Source organism: Gavialis gangeticus, unplaced genomic scaffold, assembly GCF_001723915.1.
Source record: "Gavialis gangeticus isolate Ggan-Ray unplaced genomic scaffold, GavGan_comp1, whole genome shotgun sequence".
NCBI classification, from domain to species: Eukaryota; Metazoa; Chordata; order Crocodylia; family Gavialidae; genus Gavialis; species Gavialis gangeticus.
In genome coordinates, this window is record NW_017729034.1 from 12,095,163 (window position 1) to 12,116,303 (window position 21,141).

At 43.5% G+C, this 21,141-nt stretch overlaps 1 protein-coding gene across 3 annotated transcripts in view; it reads right to left on the minus strand.

Annotated features, from left to right (window-relative positions):
• Positions 1-21,141, minus strand: part of USF3 (upstream transcription factor family member 3) — a 29,623-nt gene that overhangs the window by 1,859 nt on the left and 6,623 nt on the right. Inside the window, exons 3-6 of one of the 3 annotated variants that reach the window (XM_019527247.1) lie at positions 17,762-17,844; positions 14,473-14,550; positions 10,813-10,909; positions 9,598-9,740 (exon numbers count right to left, since the gene is read on the minus strand). In XM_019527247.1, the coding sequence (XP_019382792.1) occupies positions 9,598-9,740; positions 10,813-10,909; positions 14,473-14,550; positions 17,762-17,844 (401 nt within the window). Of the gene's footprint in view, positions 1-1,437; positions 9,741-10,812; positions 10,910-14,472; positions 14,551-17,761; positions 17,845-21,141 lie in introns of those variants that run through there. The other 2 variants (XM_019527245.1, XM_019527246.1) reach the window with 2 other exon arrangements.

A 21,141-nucleotide genomic window follows, 5' to 3' on the forward strand; every position in this document is an offset into this window, starting at 1 on the left:
TTCCCCCCCCCCCCCGAAAAAAAATGGAGTGCAACACATGCCAAAACAGCATTCATTATATGCCTCAAAAAAGGAGGTGGTTCATTTTTAAGCTCTCTAGAGTTTTTTTATGATCACCACATCTTTGCACAGTACTCATCCTAATCCTAGACAAATTGCTATGTCAATTTTAATAAAGTAATCAGGATTGGTTAACAAATCATTTAACTACTTTTAAAGTTTAATGTAATATAACATAGTATAAAAAAACCTGCAATGGAATTTGGTTGGAGTTCAATAAAAATTATCATGACTAAGTGGGGCAGAACGGAAGGAAATTCCTCTTTCTGCACTTAATAAGTTGTTTCTACAAAAGTCATTTGATTAATACTATATGTTACATGATAATTACCAAGGATCCTGGTTTTGTCTGATTAAAAAAACCCAACAATTGTCAGTTAAAAAAAGTAACCCCAAATCCACATTTTTCCATGGTTAAAATGAAGCATCACTATGTATATATCTATATATTAGCCCTGTGTCCCCTGTGGCAAACACACACAACAAAATTTAATCTGGGTGTAACACCAATAAAGTCAATAAAATTATGCAAAGAAAGAATCTATTCCACAAAGTTCACAAGTTCACTCTGTAATTTTCAAAGAGCTTAAAGCAGCTGAGTCTTAACAGCTGTGTAGTTCTATATGGATGCCTGAAAGTATAAGAAGAAATAAAGCAGTATCTAGGAACTTTTTAAATTCAATCTAATTTTATTAACTGTGGATCTGATTTTCCACAGCATTGTTTCTTAAGCAGTCATATACGCTTTCTAACATAAAATGATACCAAATCAGAACAGTTGTGCTTTATGAAAACTTTACATGGGCATAAAGCAAGGGTCAGCAACCTATGGCCTGCAGGCCAGATGTGACTTGCAACCAGCCTGCATATGTGGTGATGGAGGGATTCAACTGTGGGTGCTCTCCCCATGACTTGGAAGGTCCACTCCATCAGAGAACTAAAACATTATGCTAATTTCTACCCCTATTGTTCTTGGTTAGAATGGTAACCTCAAACCGTGGCACTGACAATTGTGGATTGTTCTGTTTTCAAGCTAAACTAAAGAGAGTAAACAGGTGCTTAATTTTAAATATAGAGACATAAAACATCAATACAGTTAGTGTCCTAAGTATGCTCCCTATCTTAATTGGAATTGAATTTCCAGTTTCAGACAGAACCACTTCCCTTTGATTTGCAAGCTGAAGCAACATTAAAAATGGAGACATCCTCAGGCAGATTATAAAAGCAGACATCCATCCACTGCCAGAGCAGTACGAGTCCTACTCCAAATAAGAATCCAGCCCTCAATCTATAGACAAAATTCTGGTTACATCAGTGTGAGCATAGAGAGGGGGTGAAAGATAGGGAAACTCCATTTTTCAATCACGGGCTAGACTCCACGCGTCTACACGTGCATCAGACTGCACAGTTGTTACTGCGCAGTCCCGGTGGCACATGGGTCATTTCCAACCCTATTGCACAGTAGGTTGTTGCTACCGCACAACAGCATCAGTGTCACAGTTCATGCCCACTACATCTCTGTAGTGATGAGCTACAGCATCCTAGCTCACATAGACATGCCCACTGTGATGTTTCACAGATACAATGAGACATTACACGGTTCCCCTCACCCCACAGAGATTTGACAGCAGCAACTGGATTAAAACATGCTACAACAAGCAGGCATTTGAAGCATTTAATGGCTTTGAATTTTCCCTGCATGGAAAGGATGCCTCAGAACAACTCTGGCTGTTAATCCTCTCTACTACACTGTAAAGGAGCAAGACCTGCAATCTGACCCTCTAATAGGAGGGGAAGGGGTTTGTTTAGAAGCAAAACTAATAGTTACTATTTCTGATCTTAAGAAAAAGTCTTGCATGATCATTTTCAGATGCATAACAAAGAATATCTACCTTACTTAAGACGACAATTTTACAGAAGTCACTAAATAAATATCACTTACCTAGTTCCTCCCTTATTTTCATTTAAAACCATGGGACCAAAATTTTGCAAAAGAATTACAGACAATTAAAAATCTTGCTTAACATTCTCTCCTCCAACACCACACACACATTACCATGCTCATATTACTAAGCAGTTCCCAATATACCATGAGCTTAAACCCTGACACACTAATATATCCACAGTCACACTGGCTTAGATAAAAGGTGCTATATAAGTGCAAAGAATTAACGTTTATTTAGGATCCTCATCCTGCAATGACACAGAGTAGGCAGACTGCTGTACCTCCAAAGAGCCATATTAATTTCAGTGGGGTTCCACTTAGGCACAGTAGTCTGCCCACTTGCTGTCAATTACAGGAAAGGGCCTTAATCCAAAGAAAGGAGGAATGAAAGCATAGATGTGGAGACATGAATTTAAAAAAAAAAGAGAGAGAGAAAGAAAGATAGATTCATTTTGAAGGTGCTAAACAAGGTATAAGAAAGCTATACCTGAGGTAACTTGCAGCATACTAACAATAAACAGATGACAACAAAGAGGACTGCTGCATCTATGCTGATATCACTAAAAGGAGTAATAAATTGTACTAACAATGCAACACACAGTTCAGCAGGAACCAGTTACAAATCTGAATTAAAATTTTCTCCTCGGAAAAAGACATGAAGTCATATTTAAAGGGAATTCGAGTATTTTCATTTTTTTTTTAGCTGCTGATGCCAAAAACACACACAATGGGTTTTCCTGAATAAAGTCAGCCTTGAGTAGAGCACGTGACAAATTCTACCAGGTAAGAGAGCCCACAAAGGTGTCTAAATTAACACCAAGTTGACTTGTGTGCAAGGCTCTAAAATAAATTTACCAAAAAAGAAAATATATATATTTCACTGTACCTTCTGGGCAAATTAATCAAACATTAAAATAAAATCCCAAACACTTGTTTCCTTCAATCCCAGCTCTCACAAAATTGAAATTTTACTTGATGCTTTAGATCCAAGCACTGAGGGTGGCAGTTAGCTCAGGACAATCAGATTATTGAATGTTGCAAAATCAACAATCAATACCTTCAGAGCTCTAGGCTTTGCACTCTTACTGTTACTAGTAAGCATTGTTATAGGCACTGGTACTTGAAAGTCAGTTGATACACAATATGTACATAAGTAAGCACCCATGTACACACATGATTTTATACAAAGTGTTGCTATGAATGTTCTCTTCAGAGATGCCAGCTAAGATCTATATTTATCTATAAACAACTCATCAGACTCCATGTCAGCCTATTAGTTTTCATACAGCTGAACTGCAATCATGACCTAGAATATGGCTTATATTATGGGCCGGTCGGTTTGAAGATTGTTTGGAAGAATCTGAAGCTGATGTGTTTGCTATTGAAAGCAAAGGTGACATTGCTGAACCATCTGGAGGAAGAGCTGTGGCTATTTCTGGAAATAAAGATGTCAAGTTAAAATTGGATAAGTGTGACGTATTGGTCATGTGCATTGGTGGCATATCTGGGAGAAGAGGAAAACTAGGCTGAGCAAAACCAACGGGTCTGGGAGGAGATAAAATGGATCCAAATCGATTGTTTAAACCTCCACTACTAGGCTTCTCTGTGCTTGGATTAGGAAACATTTGATTGGGAAAGTAGGGGATGGAAATGTCATTTGACAGAGTGGGATGGGCAGGAGAATAAGGTGGGTAGAATGATGGCAGTGTATTCTGAGGATCTACTGGGATAAGGGCTGGTGTTCGAGTGGCACTGGGCTGAGTAACTGGTGGAATGAAAGATGTATTGGCATTTATTGGTGGATTCATACCACCTTCTGGAATAAAAGGGAACCCAAAATTTTGAGACAGAGTATGCTGGTCAGGGGCTGCATTATCATTAGACACTTGTGGGCTATCCGACATAAAACGGACAATGCTGCCTCTTTTTTCTACTGTAGACTGTTGGCGCCCAAGTATCATACTGCCACTGGTAGACAGAGGAAGATGGGGAAGACTAGGGTCAAATACATTTCCATGTCTTTGATTTCCAGATCGGTTCCTTTCTGGCTGGCGGATTTTAGAGCCATTATTATCATGCAAAGGATGCCTGGATCGTTGAGTGACAGAAGAATTTGGTTGACGAGCAGGTGGTTGCCCTTGCTCTGCATTTCCATGAGAGACTGCAGGGTGAGGGAGAGCTGGCCGGACAACCCCATGCAGATTACTAGAAACAGGCGTATTCATGTGGCTCTTGGTTCCATGACTGTCACTCATTCTCATGGGGTTGGACTTCTGTACAGAAATATTTGGGCTTGTGTTTCGACCCTGAATATCTCCCGAGGAAGAACTTGAAAAAGGAATATTTAAAGAATTGTTCCTAGTATTAATCGTACCCATAGACAAGTCACAGCTTTCCCTATTCTGAGCTTCACTATCTCTTCGGATGTGGACACTCTCTCGTGTGGGGGGACAATTATATTCAATGGTGGAAGATGCACCACACTGTGTATTCCTTTGATGTTCTGAAATTGATCTTTGGCTTCCACTAACTTGATCTCCAAGATGAGGGGCAAGTAAACTCTGCATAAAACTTTGGTGGCATGTGTTTTCATTGTCCCGCGGTAGAAGAGCATTTCCAGTTGGAATACCCTGAACTGGCTGATAAGGCAACCTCTTTTGCCTCTCTATGGGTTGCACAGTATTTTGACTAATTCGAAAAACTTGTGATTGCATGCCTCTGAGAGATGACACAGAATTACCAATGTCACTGTGTCTTGAGGCCTGCACATCAAAATTGCCTGCTGATTGCTGGCTAGCTCCACCTGGCTTAAATGGCTGACAATCAGAAAGCCGCTGCACATCTGAACCAACTACATGGTCTATGGATATACGACCCTGCATGTTATGAATTACCAAGCCTTTATTCCTGGAGACATCAAGGTAACTTCTCATTTCAAGTTGGTCTGAAACCCTAGGGCCTTGAAGAGGTATACCTATTCTCTGTTCAGAGTTAGAAGGTGTCTTTCCAATCAGTGCCTCTGCAGAGTAACTAGAAACTCTGTTTCTTTCCTGCCTGTGTGGGGCACAGGTCATATCCGATGGCCTAGTTACAGTACTTGGCTGGGACACCATTTGCTGCTCCAAACCTCTTGAGGTCATAAGTCTCTGCATCTGGTTATGCCCTGATACATGTTCAGAGGAAACTCCTGAGGCTTGCTGTCTGTTGCTAACATCTTGTTGCTGATGCAGAATATCCTGATTTATATGGCTCTGAGGATGATTATGATGGTTTCTGCTTGTTGCAGGGTTTTCACAGTTCTTTTCAGGGTGAGAATTTCCAAAGTGTTGCTGCAATTGCTGCTGCATTTGCTGGTGGTGTGGATGTGGCTGACCATTTTTTTGCCGACTTTGATCACTACCATGGTGCTTCTGCTGCAAAGAAAGTTGAGTGGTTTGGGTTCCTTGTACAAGGCTTCGTTTCTTTTGCATTTGCACCTCCTGTTGAATTGTTCTTTGTTGGTGGACATTATGGGGGTGCAAATTAACTGAACTCTCTGCATGAGGAATGTGATGCTGCATCTGGTACAAGTGATGTCTCTCTCTCAGTTGTCCAGCCTGCTGCTGTTTTAAGTATGGGTGATTACTATGAATATGCGATATGCCTGGGGCAGGAACATGCTGAATGGACTGTAGATGCTGACCCCCTGTTTGACTTTGCTGCTCTGATATTGAAGGCTGAGAACTGCATTGAACTTCAGTTTGCCTCACAGTTGTTACAAAACTGTTCGCAGATGGGAATAATCTATTAAGGCCATCAGTGTGCCCTTGACTGCTCACTGACACCACTGGATTGGATGAACTGGGAGGCATTTGACTAACCAGCATTTGACTTTGATCAGCTATACCATCTGGTGTTCGGTTCATCAAGACCATGCCTTCCAGCCTGATAGGTGTTGTCTGACACTGCTTTTGCCTCTTTGCTGTAGAAAGCAGAAAGTCATCTTGCACAGCACGCTTAGCTGCATCCTTGAGACTTTCATGGGTCTGCTGCTTTAAGTGTGGTTCTTGTATCTGGGGTGCTTGCATGGGGTTTGCCCTAATTGCATTCAGTTGTTCTTGAGCATATTCAGTCACCATAGCTGGTCCTGGAGACGGACTGACAAAAGAACTAGAGGATATGGAAAGATTCACAGTTGCAGGAACAGGTGTTTGCTCTGATGGCTGGGATAAACCTGAGCAACTCACAAGAGGATGTATTATGCAGCTTTGATGTATAAGATTATTTACACTTAAGCTAGTTACATTTGGTGAGTGGGATGTTGAAATCTGTAAGGAGGTGTTGGATGTTTCTACCCCTACAGAACAGCTTGGTTTTTCAGCTGGTCTTTCACTATTTGTTTGCACTGAATCCTGAGCACTGAATTTGCTGGGTGATATTTCCAACTGTCCTGCATTGTTATCCTTAGGTGGTTGTAGTTTAAAAGACTGCTGCTCTCTCTCCAAAGGTGCAATTTCAGCAGACTTAGGCACAGTATCCCTTATATTAACTTGTACTCCCCCTCCACCTTTCTCAAGGTTCTCTTGGTCAAAAATAGCTCTTGCTGCAAGAGCTACTATATCAGTTTGCTCTGAAAATGTGCAGCTGCTATATGTATTTGTAGATGTGCTGCTTGTAACATCTTCCTTAGATGTGTCTGGCAACATGGATGCAACTGAGAAGCCACGGCTGCTCCCAGAGCTAGTCGACATTGGAGAGTCTGCCTGTCTGCTAGCAACAAGAGAACTATTAACCACCTCTTGGTCAGAAATGCAAGAATGGTGTTGTGTGAGAGTATCACCTTCCGTGTTCATTAGCAAGAGTTCCTGCTTCTCAGGCAAACTGACATTTGCTTCTATTGTTTTGGAGTTTTCTGTGGGAAAATTAGAATGTTCAACGTGAACTGCAAAGGTTTTTTGTGCAGCTGTTCTTTCTTTAGTAAGGTCAGACAGCATTTTAGTTAGACCTTGTCCCTCTAACAAATCTGTGCCTTGCACTCCAATTGAAGAATTCTGCCCTATGCTGCAGGTCTCTGAAATGGCTTCTGTCTCAGAAGGATGGTTTGTTGCACTACTTTGTGCTCTTGGTGTCTCAGGAATCTGAGAAATTGTTACATGTGCTTCACAAGGAGAAGACATTGAGACACTAGGAGTTGCATTGGATTTGGACGATTCCAGCAATGCAGAGTTGGGGAGTGGATTATTTTGAGACCTCCATGCTTGTTGAGGAATGGAATCTTTGGAACTTGACTGAACCAATGCAAATTGTTCTGACATCACTGATTTCAACGGTGAAGAAGTAGGAATCTCTGTTGAGCTTGGCTCTGGCAAATGGCCAGATCCCATCATCTGTTCAGAATTATGAGCTTCTTTGGAACAATCATCAGAAGTGCTTACAGGACTTGGTGCTGCCACACTTCTTGCTTGCGATACATCTAAGGTTTGTGATAGCACAGGTGTATTTTTAAGCAGCCCTTCACTATCAGAACGCTGGTCTGTACCTTCCACATTAGTGCAATCAAGCTTCCCTACATCTCTGCAAGGAACTGCTGGACATGAATTTTTGTTAATGGATATTAAATGTTTTTTTGTACTCTGTTTTTTATTTGTCCTTTTTGATTTTACATTAGATGGCACACTAGCAGGTTTTTTGGGGGACATGCTTACTGAATGAGCAGCACTGGGTAACACTGTTGAACTTTCAGTAGCTATGGAAGATGTAGAAGTTGGTAGTGCTACACAGTTTATTGGGGCAATCTGGCTGCTGGAAACTGTGGGATTAGTAAGCTGACTGAGTGGCAGCTGTAAGCAGCTTTGCCCAGCCATTTGTGATATACTTTGATTGAGGTTAGCTAAAGCACCGAATGTGTTGAGGGCAACATTAGTATTTGGATCTTCGCTGGTGGTAGGCTGAATAATTTGCATAGGGGTCTGATTTGAAGTTCCAGATGAGGACATTACAGGTTGCAATGCAAACAGCTGCCCATTTAAAGAGATGGTCTGAGGATGCTGTTGATTTGACATGGTAACAGAAAAGGTTTGTGTAGAGCTAGAAGATGGTAAAGAGGACGGTCTTGGTAATATATGGACAAGATGCTTCCCTCCAAATGTTTGTGGAGCAGAGGCATTTTGCACAGGGTTGTTAGAGTTTGTTATTGGACTGGGTCCATTCACAGGAACTCTGACAGAACCAGGGGCTTGTGCAGAAAGGATGGGAAGCGGATTTTGATTAGCTGCTTGTATAATCACAATCTGCTGGCTAACTGTTTGGCTAGAAACTTCAGCTCTCACTATTGGAGGACATGGGGTAGTGTTTGGAGGCTGGAGAATTATGACATTTTGATTAGTTGGTGCTGCAGTAACAGCTGACCCACCAACTGGTTGAGCCATCTGAATTACCTGCATAGCTGAATTCAATGGAAGTATATTTCCTGCAGGCTGGGCCTTAACCTGTGGCTGAGTGATTAATGGCTGCACAGGTAATGATGGGCAAGAAGGCATGGTAACAACAATTTGTTCAGCTGCCTGTCTGTCTCCAGTCAAAGAAGGATTCAGACTCATGCTTGCAGTCAAATGCCTATTGGAGGTGGAAGATACTGAACGAGCACTAGTTACTGGCTCATTTAATAATGCAGTCATTAAACCAGAAGGAGTTTGGCTTAGTGGCTGAACAGTGTTTCCTGCTAATTGCAAAGTAGTCCACGTAGTCTGTGTGTTTCCAACTGGAGGGATCCATGTCAGGTTACTCATGTTTTTCAAGTCAGAAGCACCAACACTCGAAGAGCCAGAAAAAGACCAACAGTTGTCTAAAGAACTGGCAGGCAGTGTGCTTATTGCTGTTAAAGCCTTCACTCCTACTGCAGAAGTCACTGGCATGCCAGCACTACTTCCCAAGTCTGTACTTTTGAGAACATTTACTGATGGGGAGCCATCCATGATGGAAAGTCTCACAGATGGGGTACAAGTGGTAGCAGTGGCTGAAACTACAAAGCTTTCTTGAAATTCACTTCTAGAATCCTGCAACCTTGAACAGGACACATTCACCTGTTGAATTTGAGATGCCTCAATTGTAGCATTAGGAGGAAGACTGATGCCAGGTGTGACTGTTTTCTTTGTTAACTTGGTACTTTCTTGTCCATGTTTGGCTTGGGGGACATTTTGATCATTCTGTGACATGTTACTTGAGGAACAATATAGTTCTGGTTCTGTCCCCGAGGGAGAAGCCTTTTGTAAATTGGCAGTAGCAGAACTAAGAAGGGCCTGCTCATTATCTGAGGTGGAAAGCTCAAGAAGATTCCCTGCTGGAACGGGCTGACTGGATGCCAATGGAGAAACTGTGGTTTGAGACCATGGCTTGTTTTCTGTGGGGCAAATACCAGAAATAGTCACAGGGGACACTAGGTTGCAAGTTCTCTGGACTGGTACAACATTTGCTGTTTGTTTTTGTAAATTATTCCCAACATTGAAAGTTATTCCCTGGACAGGCGCCCCCTGGTTATTTCCACTGGGCTGACTCCCATTCGAATAGACAATGATGTTCTTTTGAACCTGATCACTGGGAATGACAACAGAGACCTTTGCATTTTTGAGGTTCCCTTTCCAGTGTATTGTGGGATCATCATACAGGCAAATGTCATTTGCTTTCAGGAGTTCTATATATCGCCCATTTTCCTTTTGGAGCTCATCCAGCTGTTTCCGGAGCTTTTTTATCTCCTCAGCTGCAAAACAAATAAGAATATACCATTAACAGGGTATCCTTAAAAATGTTGGGAAAGGTTATTGCTGCCATATGACTTACAACATAGTTTCTATGTAACACAGTATATACATTATTAAATACACGGTATGTCCTCTGAAAACCTTACTTAAAAAAACATATCTAGGTATAGCTAAGTCTCATCTCAGGCATGCCCCCTTCTCACCTGCTTCGAGCTCAGTTAAGCAGATCAGTCAGTCACTGTTATAGTCAGATTTGTTAATTTTTCTGTCTAAGCCATTTTAAAGAACTTAAATCATGCTGCAAGTTCTAGACATCTGATTAATTTTATAAAGACTGAGAAAGGGACTGGAAAACTAATTTATCTTTTCTCTGTGGGCAAACACCTATATATAATGTACTTGAAATGGTAGTGTTGGGAGTGATGTAGCCTGTGATTACTGCGCAGTAGTGCTGCATGATGCAATGCTGAAAAAGCCATTCAGTGAGGCTACAGCGCAGTTATTTAGTACTTGTTTATACAAGTACTAAATGATTGCACAGTAACAACTGCATAGTCAACATCTCGTGTAGACATGGCCACTGTGAACTTATTAATGGCAACATCCCATGATGCTGCTGCTTTCATTTGCCATAGTTAAGTACACAAATATGCATTAAGACATACCATCAACCTTCTTGTTTTCTAACTACTCTGAACAGCCATCTCTCTTCTGCCAATCTCTCTTCTTGAGATTCCCCAATTTGTTGATCCAAATGAAAAAAAAATCCTGATTTTGTTACTAAACTTGATAACTGAGAACAGGTTTTAATGAGTGTTCTATGTTCAATAAATGCTGCAGGCAAGAAATTGCTTCCTTGTAGTAGTAAGAAATTTCCATTCTGGGTTCTAAAGGTGCTTCATGTCACTATGTTACATAACCATGGGATTAGTAAAGACAGGAGGGTGCTAACAAAGCTGTGCATTGCAGGGGAAAACAGTTCTGATTGGTGGGAGATATATGAGCCACATAACACCCAGTAGAAAGGAGAAAAAGGGAACATCAAGAACCTTCAAAACATTACACGCTTACCTTGTTCACTGTTCCCTCCATTTAATAGGAGTTCATCATTTTGCCTTTTCATTTCTGTTATATATTTAAAGGCCTGATCCAGTATCATGTTCTTACTCTACAAAAGAACATGTGGTATAATTAGGGGAAGGTGCATCACTGAACACTTTTAAGCAAAAGCAGACTTACTAGTGACAAGACTACTTATGTTTTCAGCGTAACAGCTTAATTGGAATCTTTATTTTAAAGACGTCCTAAACTCAGTTTTCACATTTTATTTTTTCTTGTATTTTCTAAACAAACAATCTCTCATCAAATTGCTTACTGCATAGTTATTGATTCTTTGAGATGCATTATCCATAAAGACTCTAGTGAACATCCTAGATGTACAGTCAATTGGAGCCATCTGTAACCCTTCTGCCAAGACTTGCTTGCAGTACAAATGCTGGGTCCAAATTCAGCAGGTGTTGGCTCACGTCCCCACCCATTAACCTGGGAAAGTTTCACTATTACTGGAAGTCCTGGAAGAATGACTTCTCCATTTGTAAGCAATTTGGATACCGACAGTATATAAAAGTTTATAAATGTGAAAAAGAAAATAACTGAACCATATAAAGTATTAACAACTATTGAATACCTTCAAAAGCCAAATTACACCCCAAACAACAAATGAAAACCCTCAAATAACAAACAACAAGCCCATGAGTCTTTCGGTGTCTGCTGCTTTCTGAGAGCTTCCCCAACCTGGGAGGCTACTACCTTGCCCAGCAAAAGTGGGGAAGAAGAGTCTTTCTTCAGTTCCACTGAGGAAGATTTCACCCCACTGGCTTCCACTTGGGATAGCTGCTGCTGGGGCTAGGGTGTGCTGCCTTACGTCACTTTCTGGCTCATCACTTCTCACCGCTTGGGAACGCTGCCTCTGCTGCTACTGTGGGGAGTGCTGAAGCAGGCTGCCTGCCACTTTTTGAACTTGCTGCTTTGCTGCTTCTCATGGTCAGGTTCACTACTGCTGCTCTGTTAGCACCACTAGGGTTGGCTGAAGTGTACTGTTTGCTGCCCAGGGTTGCTTGCCCCCTCTTGGATTCAGGGCCTTATTAGTGAGGCAGCCCTCCCCATCTCTCACCAGTAAAGGCTCACCAGCCTCTGCAAGAATACCCTCAAAGGGGGACTTCACTCTAGGGTCCCCCTTGGGCTCTCCAATCACAGCCCTGGAGTTTCTTCTTCTTGGCCCTTCAGGGTGCCCTCACTCCTCCTGACAGTCATAGAACCTTCTACTCCTGCGTGCCCAATGAGAATATGCAAATCTGCAGTAGAACAGAGCTCCAGTACTAGAGCACACAATCAAAAACATTATATGTATAAGCAGGGTTACACCTCATTCAATGGTGTACAGGCTAAAACAACCCCAGACATCCCCTCAGTTCCTTCTCTCATAAGAACTCTGTCACTATTAGACTCTACAGAAAGGAGGGAGGGAAGGAAAGCAGCTTGTGGAATCCATATGGGCAAGACATCTCAAAGAACCACAGTTACCACAGAACATAATCATACTTTCCTCTTTGAGTGATTCTACTTGTAGTGACTAGCAAGCTATGACCTCATAGTGGCTGACACAGCAATTTCAGGACAGCTCTGTCCAAGTGGGTCTCTGATCTGGAAGTCTCAGTTACAGAATACTTGTGAGTAAAAATTCTGCAATTTGGATGCTACTCAGAGAAGCCACTGGAGCTCCAACTACTAGTTGTGTGAATCAGGTTGGGGATATCATGAAAGAGGGAGAATAAATTTCATCTGAGTTTTCTCAGGTGCTAGGTATTAATGGAATTGGCAGGTATGCTTTCATGAGCTTTAGCGTCTATGTGGTGAAAATGGTGTCCATTTCCTTAAAATGTCTCTAGAGAGAAACTGCATTCTAGTAAAAGCTTCTCTATGCACTATGACATCTTTTTCCAGTTTAGACAATCATATTTTGACATATGTTTAGGGTATTTCTCTGTTGGCATAATTTTTTGAAGCACTTTAGATCCTTTATGTAGTGCCATCACCACCTGCAATCCTGGGTCTGAGAGAATTTAAAAACACTCAAATGCCTTAGGACAAGCTTGACAGCATCTGCCAACTTTCTTAAATGTTTAGTAATTTGTAGGATTCTTCTTGTACTACCTCCTTCAGCATCTCCAAGGTCTGTCAGCTGTAATAGGTTTTGGAAGATATTAAAATTCCTACAGCTGACAGGAGAGGAAGGGATGACAAGCTCCCTGGGTAAGGAGGAAGATACTTTCTGTTGGAATCAGTCATTTGTCTCCACCTAGCTTCCTTCCTACCATATTCCTACTGACCTTCAAGTAGAGCTACAACATCTTGCAGGTGAGGGAGAATTAACTGGGCAACAGTAAATAAAGTTGACCAGTTGGCTGCATATAACGTATCTTCTTGGCCTACTAACAGCAAGAGTAAGGAGTTGACTAAAATTGTTCCTGAATAGTCGGCTATACTTCTCTGCTGAAGCTGTGGTTGTGAGCCTCCCAGTGAAAAAAAAATATCGGTGTAGGGAGGGAATCAGCAGCACATGGCCTGCAAGTCAGATCTGGCCTGTGGAGCCACTGGACTTGGGCTGTGAAGCTGGAGGAGGGAGGGGCTTTGGTTGTGTTCCAGCAATGGGAGGCTCTGCCCATGCCCACACCTCCACTGGGTGGTGAGAAGCTGCACTAGGGCCAGACAGTTGGGAGCTATGTCCTTACCACTGCTTCTCCCCAGTCCCCAGGCTATGGCGTAGACAAAACCTTCTTCTACTGATGCTCCGCCAAAACCTACCGAGCCTGTATCAGACTGGACCTGCACTGTTTCATCCTGTTGCTCAGAAATATTGCTGGCCACTGGCGCAGAGCAATAGACCACAGGAACAAAAATCATGAAAAGTGAGTGTTCAGAGTCTTAACTGAAGGACTCCTCCCAAATCTGAAAACAGTCACCCAGCACTAGATGTCTTCTTTCTGTGTCCCTTTGGAGAATGAGTGATAGACTGAGCCTCAAGGATGTGAAGCAAGGGGCATGCAGAGTACTCACTGAATGTGATAGCAGCCTTGAAGGAGGGGGAAAGCTTTAAATCCCAAGGACTTTCTTTTGGCTATAACAGCTAGAGTCCCAGTACTAGCAGTATCCTACAAAACAGTTTCTTGGTTGTTTTGGTTTGTTGTTTTTTTGTTTCACTCTTTTCTTTTTTTTTTAAACAGTTGCTATGATCTCAGCTTCTCCACTACCACTGCACTGATGCAGTGGCCTTTACTAACATTTTAATAGTAGCAATATTTGATTACTGAAACAGATTATGAAGAAAACTCATCAATTCATTATTGGTGGGAGTCTAAAGTCAAGAATAGTGCTTTATGAAAGCCATGCTTTAATTCAACTACAAGTTACTGGGCTTTCCAAATACAGAAGAAAAATCCCTGCACAAGTAGAAAATACTTAATGAAATTCTGTGACTGTGTTATGTACAACATCTATTTAGATGACTACAGTAGTAATTTTTTGCCTTATAATCTACTACTCTGAGTCCTTCAAATGCTTTAAAAAAAGAATCAGGCCTTGCAACACTTAATGAGGTTGGTATTAGCCTCATTTACAGATGAGGAAATTAAGGAACAGAGAAGGGGAAGTGATTTGTCTAATGTCACATACAGTCAGTGGCAGAGCAGGGACTAGAACCCAGGAGTCTTGAATCACAGCCCCTTCAGAGACACCTCTTCTGGCATTTAACTGGGGATGAAAGTGATAGAGAAGGAAAAGGGAGTTTGATCAGAATATGCAATTCTGCAGTATTTCATTTTATCCTTCATCCTAATTGGGTTGCCTCATCAAACTTCAGATTCAAACTTGATTGCTATTGGGTTTGCATACTATTTAGTTAGAAAGTTAAAATTCCACAGAGAAAAACAAACAGTAGATATAGATAGCGTACTGCTGCAACACTGGTGCCAAATGAGTTTTTTGAGGATTACAATATGCTGTTCTTGATCAAATCAGAAAAGCTGGAAGTAGAAAAGAAGTATTAAAGCCCTCAGCCTAATTCTTATAGCACAATGCAGAACTGTCTCCTCTGGGACATTCTATTAATGATCTCTTGGGTCAAGGCCCTCAAAGCATATGGTTTCCATCCATCCTACTGGAACACTAATTCATACACTGTAACCTTTTAATGCTGGAAGTTTCTCTTCATAGTCAGACTTCAATTTCCCTTTTAATTCTACTTCAGTATACCTAGGGATACCTACAATGCTAACGGACTAAAAATATTTAGATGGGCACAATATGTTGACTTTGACTTATTTAGGCTAGTAGTGTTAAACCTTTTGGCCTGCAAGCTAGATAAGTGGTGAGGGGCTAACCTTGCATTGCCCTGGCCCCACATGCTCAGATCAGGCCCTTTGCCATCTTGGGCCTGCCCACTCCATCTAGTGTGCAGGGCCACATTATCTGCCCCACGGGATGTTTTTATTCTTTCCAATTTAATCAGTTACTCAGTTCAGACTTATTCATTATTGTTGCTAGTCCCTGAATACTCCACAGGATGCCAACGTCTTTCTGTCAATGTAATCCCAAAAATGGAATGCCATCTTGCAGATGTGGTGGAAATAAAATAAGACTGTAAAAGACTTTGGTCCATGATGTGACCTTGGCATATGCAGCCAGAAACTGTACCGACCTTTTCTAAAATGATATCACATTGCAAACTCACAGCTCCTTTGCTACCTCTATTTCTCAAGTATCAATGCTTCCTAGGTTTTTCTCTCCTAGTGAGCACAAGTGTGCTGGAACCTTCCACTCTAATTGATCAGTTCTATTTTACATACACAGTAGAGGTTTCTCTTTAGTTATAAATGTATATTTAATTCTTAAATCATGGAGAAGATGTTTTCTTCAAATACAGGGGGGAAAACAGGGAACACATACCAATAATGAAAACACAGAAAATAGTTTAAAGACTCGCAAAACATTGAATCTTTAAAGATTCTCCTAGTTAAAGACATCTTAATGATGAGGCAAAATGGTTGAGAGAATCTGGCCCTTTCCCTTTATTTCACTAGGAAAACATGAAGATCATTTATGCTGACCTTCCCCAAAATAGTCTGGGTTTTACTGGGGTAATCATTTCAGAATAAAGCCTGCAAGTTTCTGATCCTGAAATGATGCTACATATACCAAGCACCTCCACCAGCTCAACAGCTTGATATTATTATCATATAATGAACCTATACAGGTACCACAAAATGTCTGTTGTGCTGTGTTGCAAATGTCTTACTAGTAAAGATAAATTCAAGGAGGGAAATTATCAAGAGGGAGTTCACCAACTTTGTAACTAATGTACTGAACAATTTCACCTCTTCTCCCTGCTCCCTTTCTTTCTCTGAGCTTTCCACTGGCCACTGTTGATATCACTTGTACCTTTGTAGCGCATACCATTTCTAAAGCTTTCTATTGCAGGGAGAAGCAACTTCTTGCTGCCGCAGATTGGAGCCTGTGACCAACCTCCTGCCACTGACTGCAAATCTCCACTTCCTAGAGCACTTACCCTTGCCTCCAACCCCTGCAGGAAGGGGGATGCTGAGGAGGAGACTGGCTTGATCCAGTATCCAGGCAGCATGGTGCAGCTGCATGCCACCTAATCTCTCATGCCACCCTGGGTTGAGTCAGACCTTCATTGGCTGAATCCAACTTCTTCTTGGATTCAGCCCATGGACCATAGGTTGCCAACCTCTGTCCTACTGTATTTCAGCCTCATAAGCTATCCATCATTTAATTCTCACAAAGACAACTTCTCTCCTGCTTATATTTCTTCATTTCCTCTGATCATCACCATTTAGCATTTATACCGCCTTAAGAGCATTAATATTAAATATCATACAAAATAAACATGTTTGCAATTATATTTATATCATACAAGAGGACAGTGAGTGATGATGTAAAAATGGGAGAAGGGAAAAAAGCTTTGGAGAACTGTGAACCAGCTTTCCCAAACAGGAGGAAAAAATGTTTCTGCAGCTGGGTTTTTTTCAAAACCAATTAATTCATTTTGTCAATATGGACACACTATGGCTTGCCGGGCACATGATTTCTGAAAGTGCTTCCTGGACAATACTCTATACATGCATACATGAGCTAGGATGCTTCAGGGAAGAGTCATTCACGTGACAAACAGGTGACTTTTCACAATGATAGTTAATGTTCATTTAGCAGGAAACTCATATTTTGGAAAGCTGCACTTGTATTGCTTTGCAATTTCCAAGAGCATTTCAGTCATAAATAACTTGGTACAACAAATTTTCATCCAAGGTTTCATTGAGTATATTATTACTGTCTTAGTTTGCTTCCTACACTAAGGGCTCCTACAGATGTGCGTGGAGCCTGCTCCAATGCACTGGAAATCCAGATTAATCGAGTCTGCTGGAACATGGAAATTGACATGCTCCAGCAGCCTTCCATGTTGCATGTATCAGCATCCCTGCATGTCTTTGCACTGAAAAAATGGCAGCAGGGCACTCTGAAATAAAACATGTCTGATGAGTTTTAGTTCAAAGTACCCCATTGCCATTTTTTCAGCACGGGGATGCTGATACACATGATGCATTGGCTGCTTTTAATTAGTGCAGCTTGCTAATTAAAGATCCTGGTGCTGCATCCCTGAGCACGTGTAAAAATCCCCAAAATCTGCAAACAGAGGTATCCTTCTGTTTACAGCTTCAGAGGACCTGGACCAAATGAGCACTACCTGGAAAATTGCCAGGCACATTTAAATGACTACTTACCTGTTTTGGTACTGTTGAGGTAATGTTATTGCCATGTTAGTCCAAGAAATATGCAAGAAGCAAGAATTCTTGTGGGTGATGTCTTTTATTGGACCAACTGTATGGTTGGGATACCCAAAAGTTTGCCTGTGTTTATCATAGTATGTTTTCACAAGGCTGTTTACCTGCTTAAGAGCTGGGGAACATGGAATGAGCTCTCCAATTCGATTTATCCCAGCATTGATCTTCTTTTTTCGATGTCTCTCCACTAAACAAAAATAAAATACACCATTGTCAAATCAACAAAATTATTAGCAGGTCCAGCACCAACCTGAGTACTCATAAATGTATTATTTCATGGTTATCATTACCTCTCATAGTCTCTTAGGAGATTAAAAGTATTCATTTCTAAAGTAACACCTCAATTATTGAAGTCTCACTCAGTAAAACAGGGAGGCAGTGACAAAAAGAGGTATTTGAAAAGGTGGGGATCAACAGGACCATTCATGGAGAAAAGGGAGCAGTGGCTTATCATAAGGCTGCATCCACACGAGCTTGCACATGTCTGTCGCAGCATCTTAAAGCGGTTTGAAATACTGCAGAACACACCCCATGAACTACAAAGTGTTCTTTGCACTGCCTATTTGCAGCGTGGACTCTAAATTTGATACCAGGGAATCCCAATATTAAAAGAAAATGCACTGGAAAAAAAGCAGCATAGGGTGTGCTCTCACAACAAGCAGCAGCCCCAGAAGCAACTGGAGGCTCAGTCCTCCAAAGACACACCCTAGCACCCAGCAGAGGGTGTCTATGTCTGCTGCATGCCCTTGCTGCTCCATCATGCTGCCTCAGCACGCTGGAGAAAAAAGCGAGGCCTGGCTGGCAGCAGCGGCTCCAGAGCTGACTAGGACTCAACCTCTGTCCTGGACTGCTTCAGAGCCTGCTTGGCAACCAGGGTCTGTCCAGGGCCCAGGCACAGCAGCAAGATCACGCAGGCTGCCTTGCAGACATGCACGGGGGCCAGCTGTGCCCATGTCCTGGAGAATGAGGCATCAGAGGCAGAAGACCGGGAGACTGGAGCAGGGACCATAGGAGATCCTGGTAAGCAGGGATCTGGGTTTTCTGTTTCCCATAGGAAAACATGGATTTCCCCTTTTAAAGGGGAAACTGTGCTCCCCCCCACCACACACAACCCTCCTCCCCCACAATCTCACCCCTTCTGCCCACACCCTGGGATAGCACCTGCTGGCAAGAACTGTTGCACTGCAGCCCTGCCCCACACCCACACTGCTATTGAGACATGCAGCCCCAGCTTGGGGAGGGAGCTCCTAGTCCCAGGAACCACTTTGGAGTGGGTGATGGGTAGAAGTGGCAGTGAGGTCTCTTGGTGTATGTGATGGACCGGGGTGGCAGAAGTGAGCAAGCATACGATACACATATATTACAGGGGGAAGGGATGTGTTCCGGGTTGGAGTGACTGTCAGAACCAGGCTTTGAGCCCCCCGTGCCTCGCCTAGAGTAGTTTGTGCGGGGGGGGGCAGCCTGGAAGGGAAGGGGCTTGCCCAACCCAGTCCCTGAGCCCCAGTCAAGGGCTTCCCAGGAAGGGTGTGGGGAATTGCTGGGGCCTGGGCACAGGCACAAGGAGCAGAACTGAAAAGGCTGGCTACTCAGAGCCACAAAACAGTGTCCTGGTGTAGAGAGGGAGGGAGTGGGCAGGGGCAGTCAGGGGTTGTGGATCAGGAATAAGGGGCACAGGTTGGGGGAGGGCTGTGGGCTGGGGGTGAGGGGCAAGAGCATGGAAAGGGGCAGGGCACCAGCATATCAGTACCACTCAGTGCCACAGAGTAGCTGTAGAGACAGCTGCAGCTGGACCCGCATGCTGGTGAGCGAAGTGGGCGGGGGAACTCTAATTTCCTATGATAAGAAAACCAACAAGCAAATGCCAAAGTATATAGATATTTAGAATTACAGATTCACAGAAGTTTAGGACTGGAAGGGACTTTGTGAGATCATCAGGTCCAACCCCCTGCCCTGGGCAGGAAAGACTGCTGGAGTCAAATAACCCCAGCAAGGTGTGTGTCCAGTCTCCTTCTGAAGATCTCCAGGGTAGGTGTCTGCACCCTCCCTGCTGGGAGTCTATTCCAGAGTCTGGTCACACATGAAGAAGTTTTTTCTTGTATCCAGTATGAAACCTTTTTCTAGGAGTTTATGACAGTTGTTCCTGGTTTTCAGCTAGGGAGCTTTGGCAAATACTTGTTCGCCTAGCCTCTGATGCTCACCACTCATATATTTGTAAGCTACCACCAATTCCCCCCAAAGTCTTCCCTTTTCTAGGTTGAACAGTCCCATATCTGTCAGGTTTTCCTCATATGGCTTGCTCTTCAGGTCCCTAGATCATATGAGCGGCTCTTCTGTGGACTCTCTCAAACTTCGCCACATCCTTCTTGAAGTGTGGAGCCCAGAACTGGATGCAGTACTCCAGCTGTGGCCTCATCAATGCTGTGTAGAGAGGAAGAATAACTTCCTTAGTTCTGCTTGAGATGCATCAGTTGATGCATGCCAGCATATTGTTTGCTATGCTAACTGCAACATCACACTGGTGGCTCATATTCATTTTATGGTCAATTATGAACCGCAGGTCCCTTTCGGATGTGGTGCTAGCTAGCGTAGCACTACCAAGCCTTTAAGTTTGTTGCAGATTTTTCCTCCCCAGATGGAGCGCTTTACACTTTTCAGTGTTGAATAGCATTTGGTTCTGGTCCATGCATCTAACTAATCTGTCTAGGTCTGGGTGGGCAATTACTTTGGGTGGAGGGCTGCTTACCCAGTTTTGGCAAGCTGTTGAGGGCTGCATGGGTAGCCCCGCCCCTTGACAGGTGCCTTGTCCCCTGGTCACCATCTTGAGATCAATGTCCCAATGTCTTGGGACCAGTGCCTCAGGGCCAGCACTGGTGGGACCCAGAGCGGGGCACAGGCTGGCAGGGGTCTGTGGAGCCGGGCTGGGCTGCACCAGCAGGGTGAGGGGGTAGCTGGCTCAGATCCATACAGCCCCTGCCAGCTGGACCCTGTACACCTGCTGCCCTGCTCTGGGCCTCACCGGAGCTGGCCCCGTGACACCAGTGTGGGCCCCGTGCACTCGCTCACTCCCAGTGCCCCCCAGCCCTGCAGTACAGGCAGGGGGCTGTGCACAGTCCTGACCCCCTGTTCCCTGGCAGGGAACAAGCTGGTGCTGAGCACAGGAAAAAGCGGCCCCTCCCCTGCCCCATGGCTGGTGCTTCCTGCTGCAGCCACTCATAGCTGTCCTGAGCAGGCACAGAAAGCCGCACGTGGGCTGCAAGCAGCTGCAACGCGAGGCGCCGGCCATGGGGCAGGGGAGGGAATGCTTTTCCCCACGCTCAGCACCAGCTTGTAACTCGCCTCCACTGCCAGCCTGGGCCCTGCGCCAGCTCCAGGATCACCCATCAGGGCTGAGCCGTGGCAGCAACAGCTGTGGTCCCCCCGCTTGCCGCGCCGGGCAGTGTTTGCCACCACTGCCTCTGGGCTCCCCAGCGCGCGAGCTCCGGGA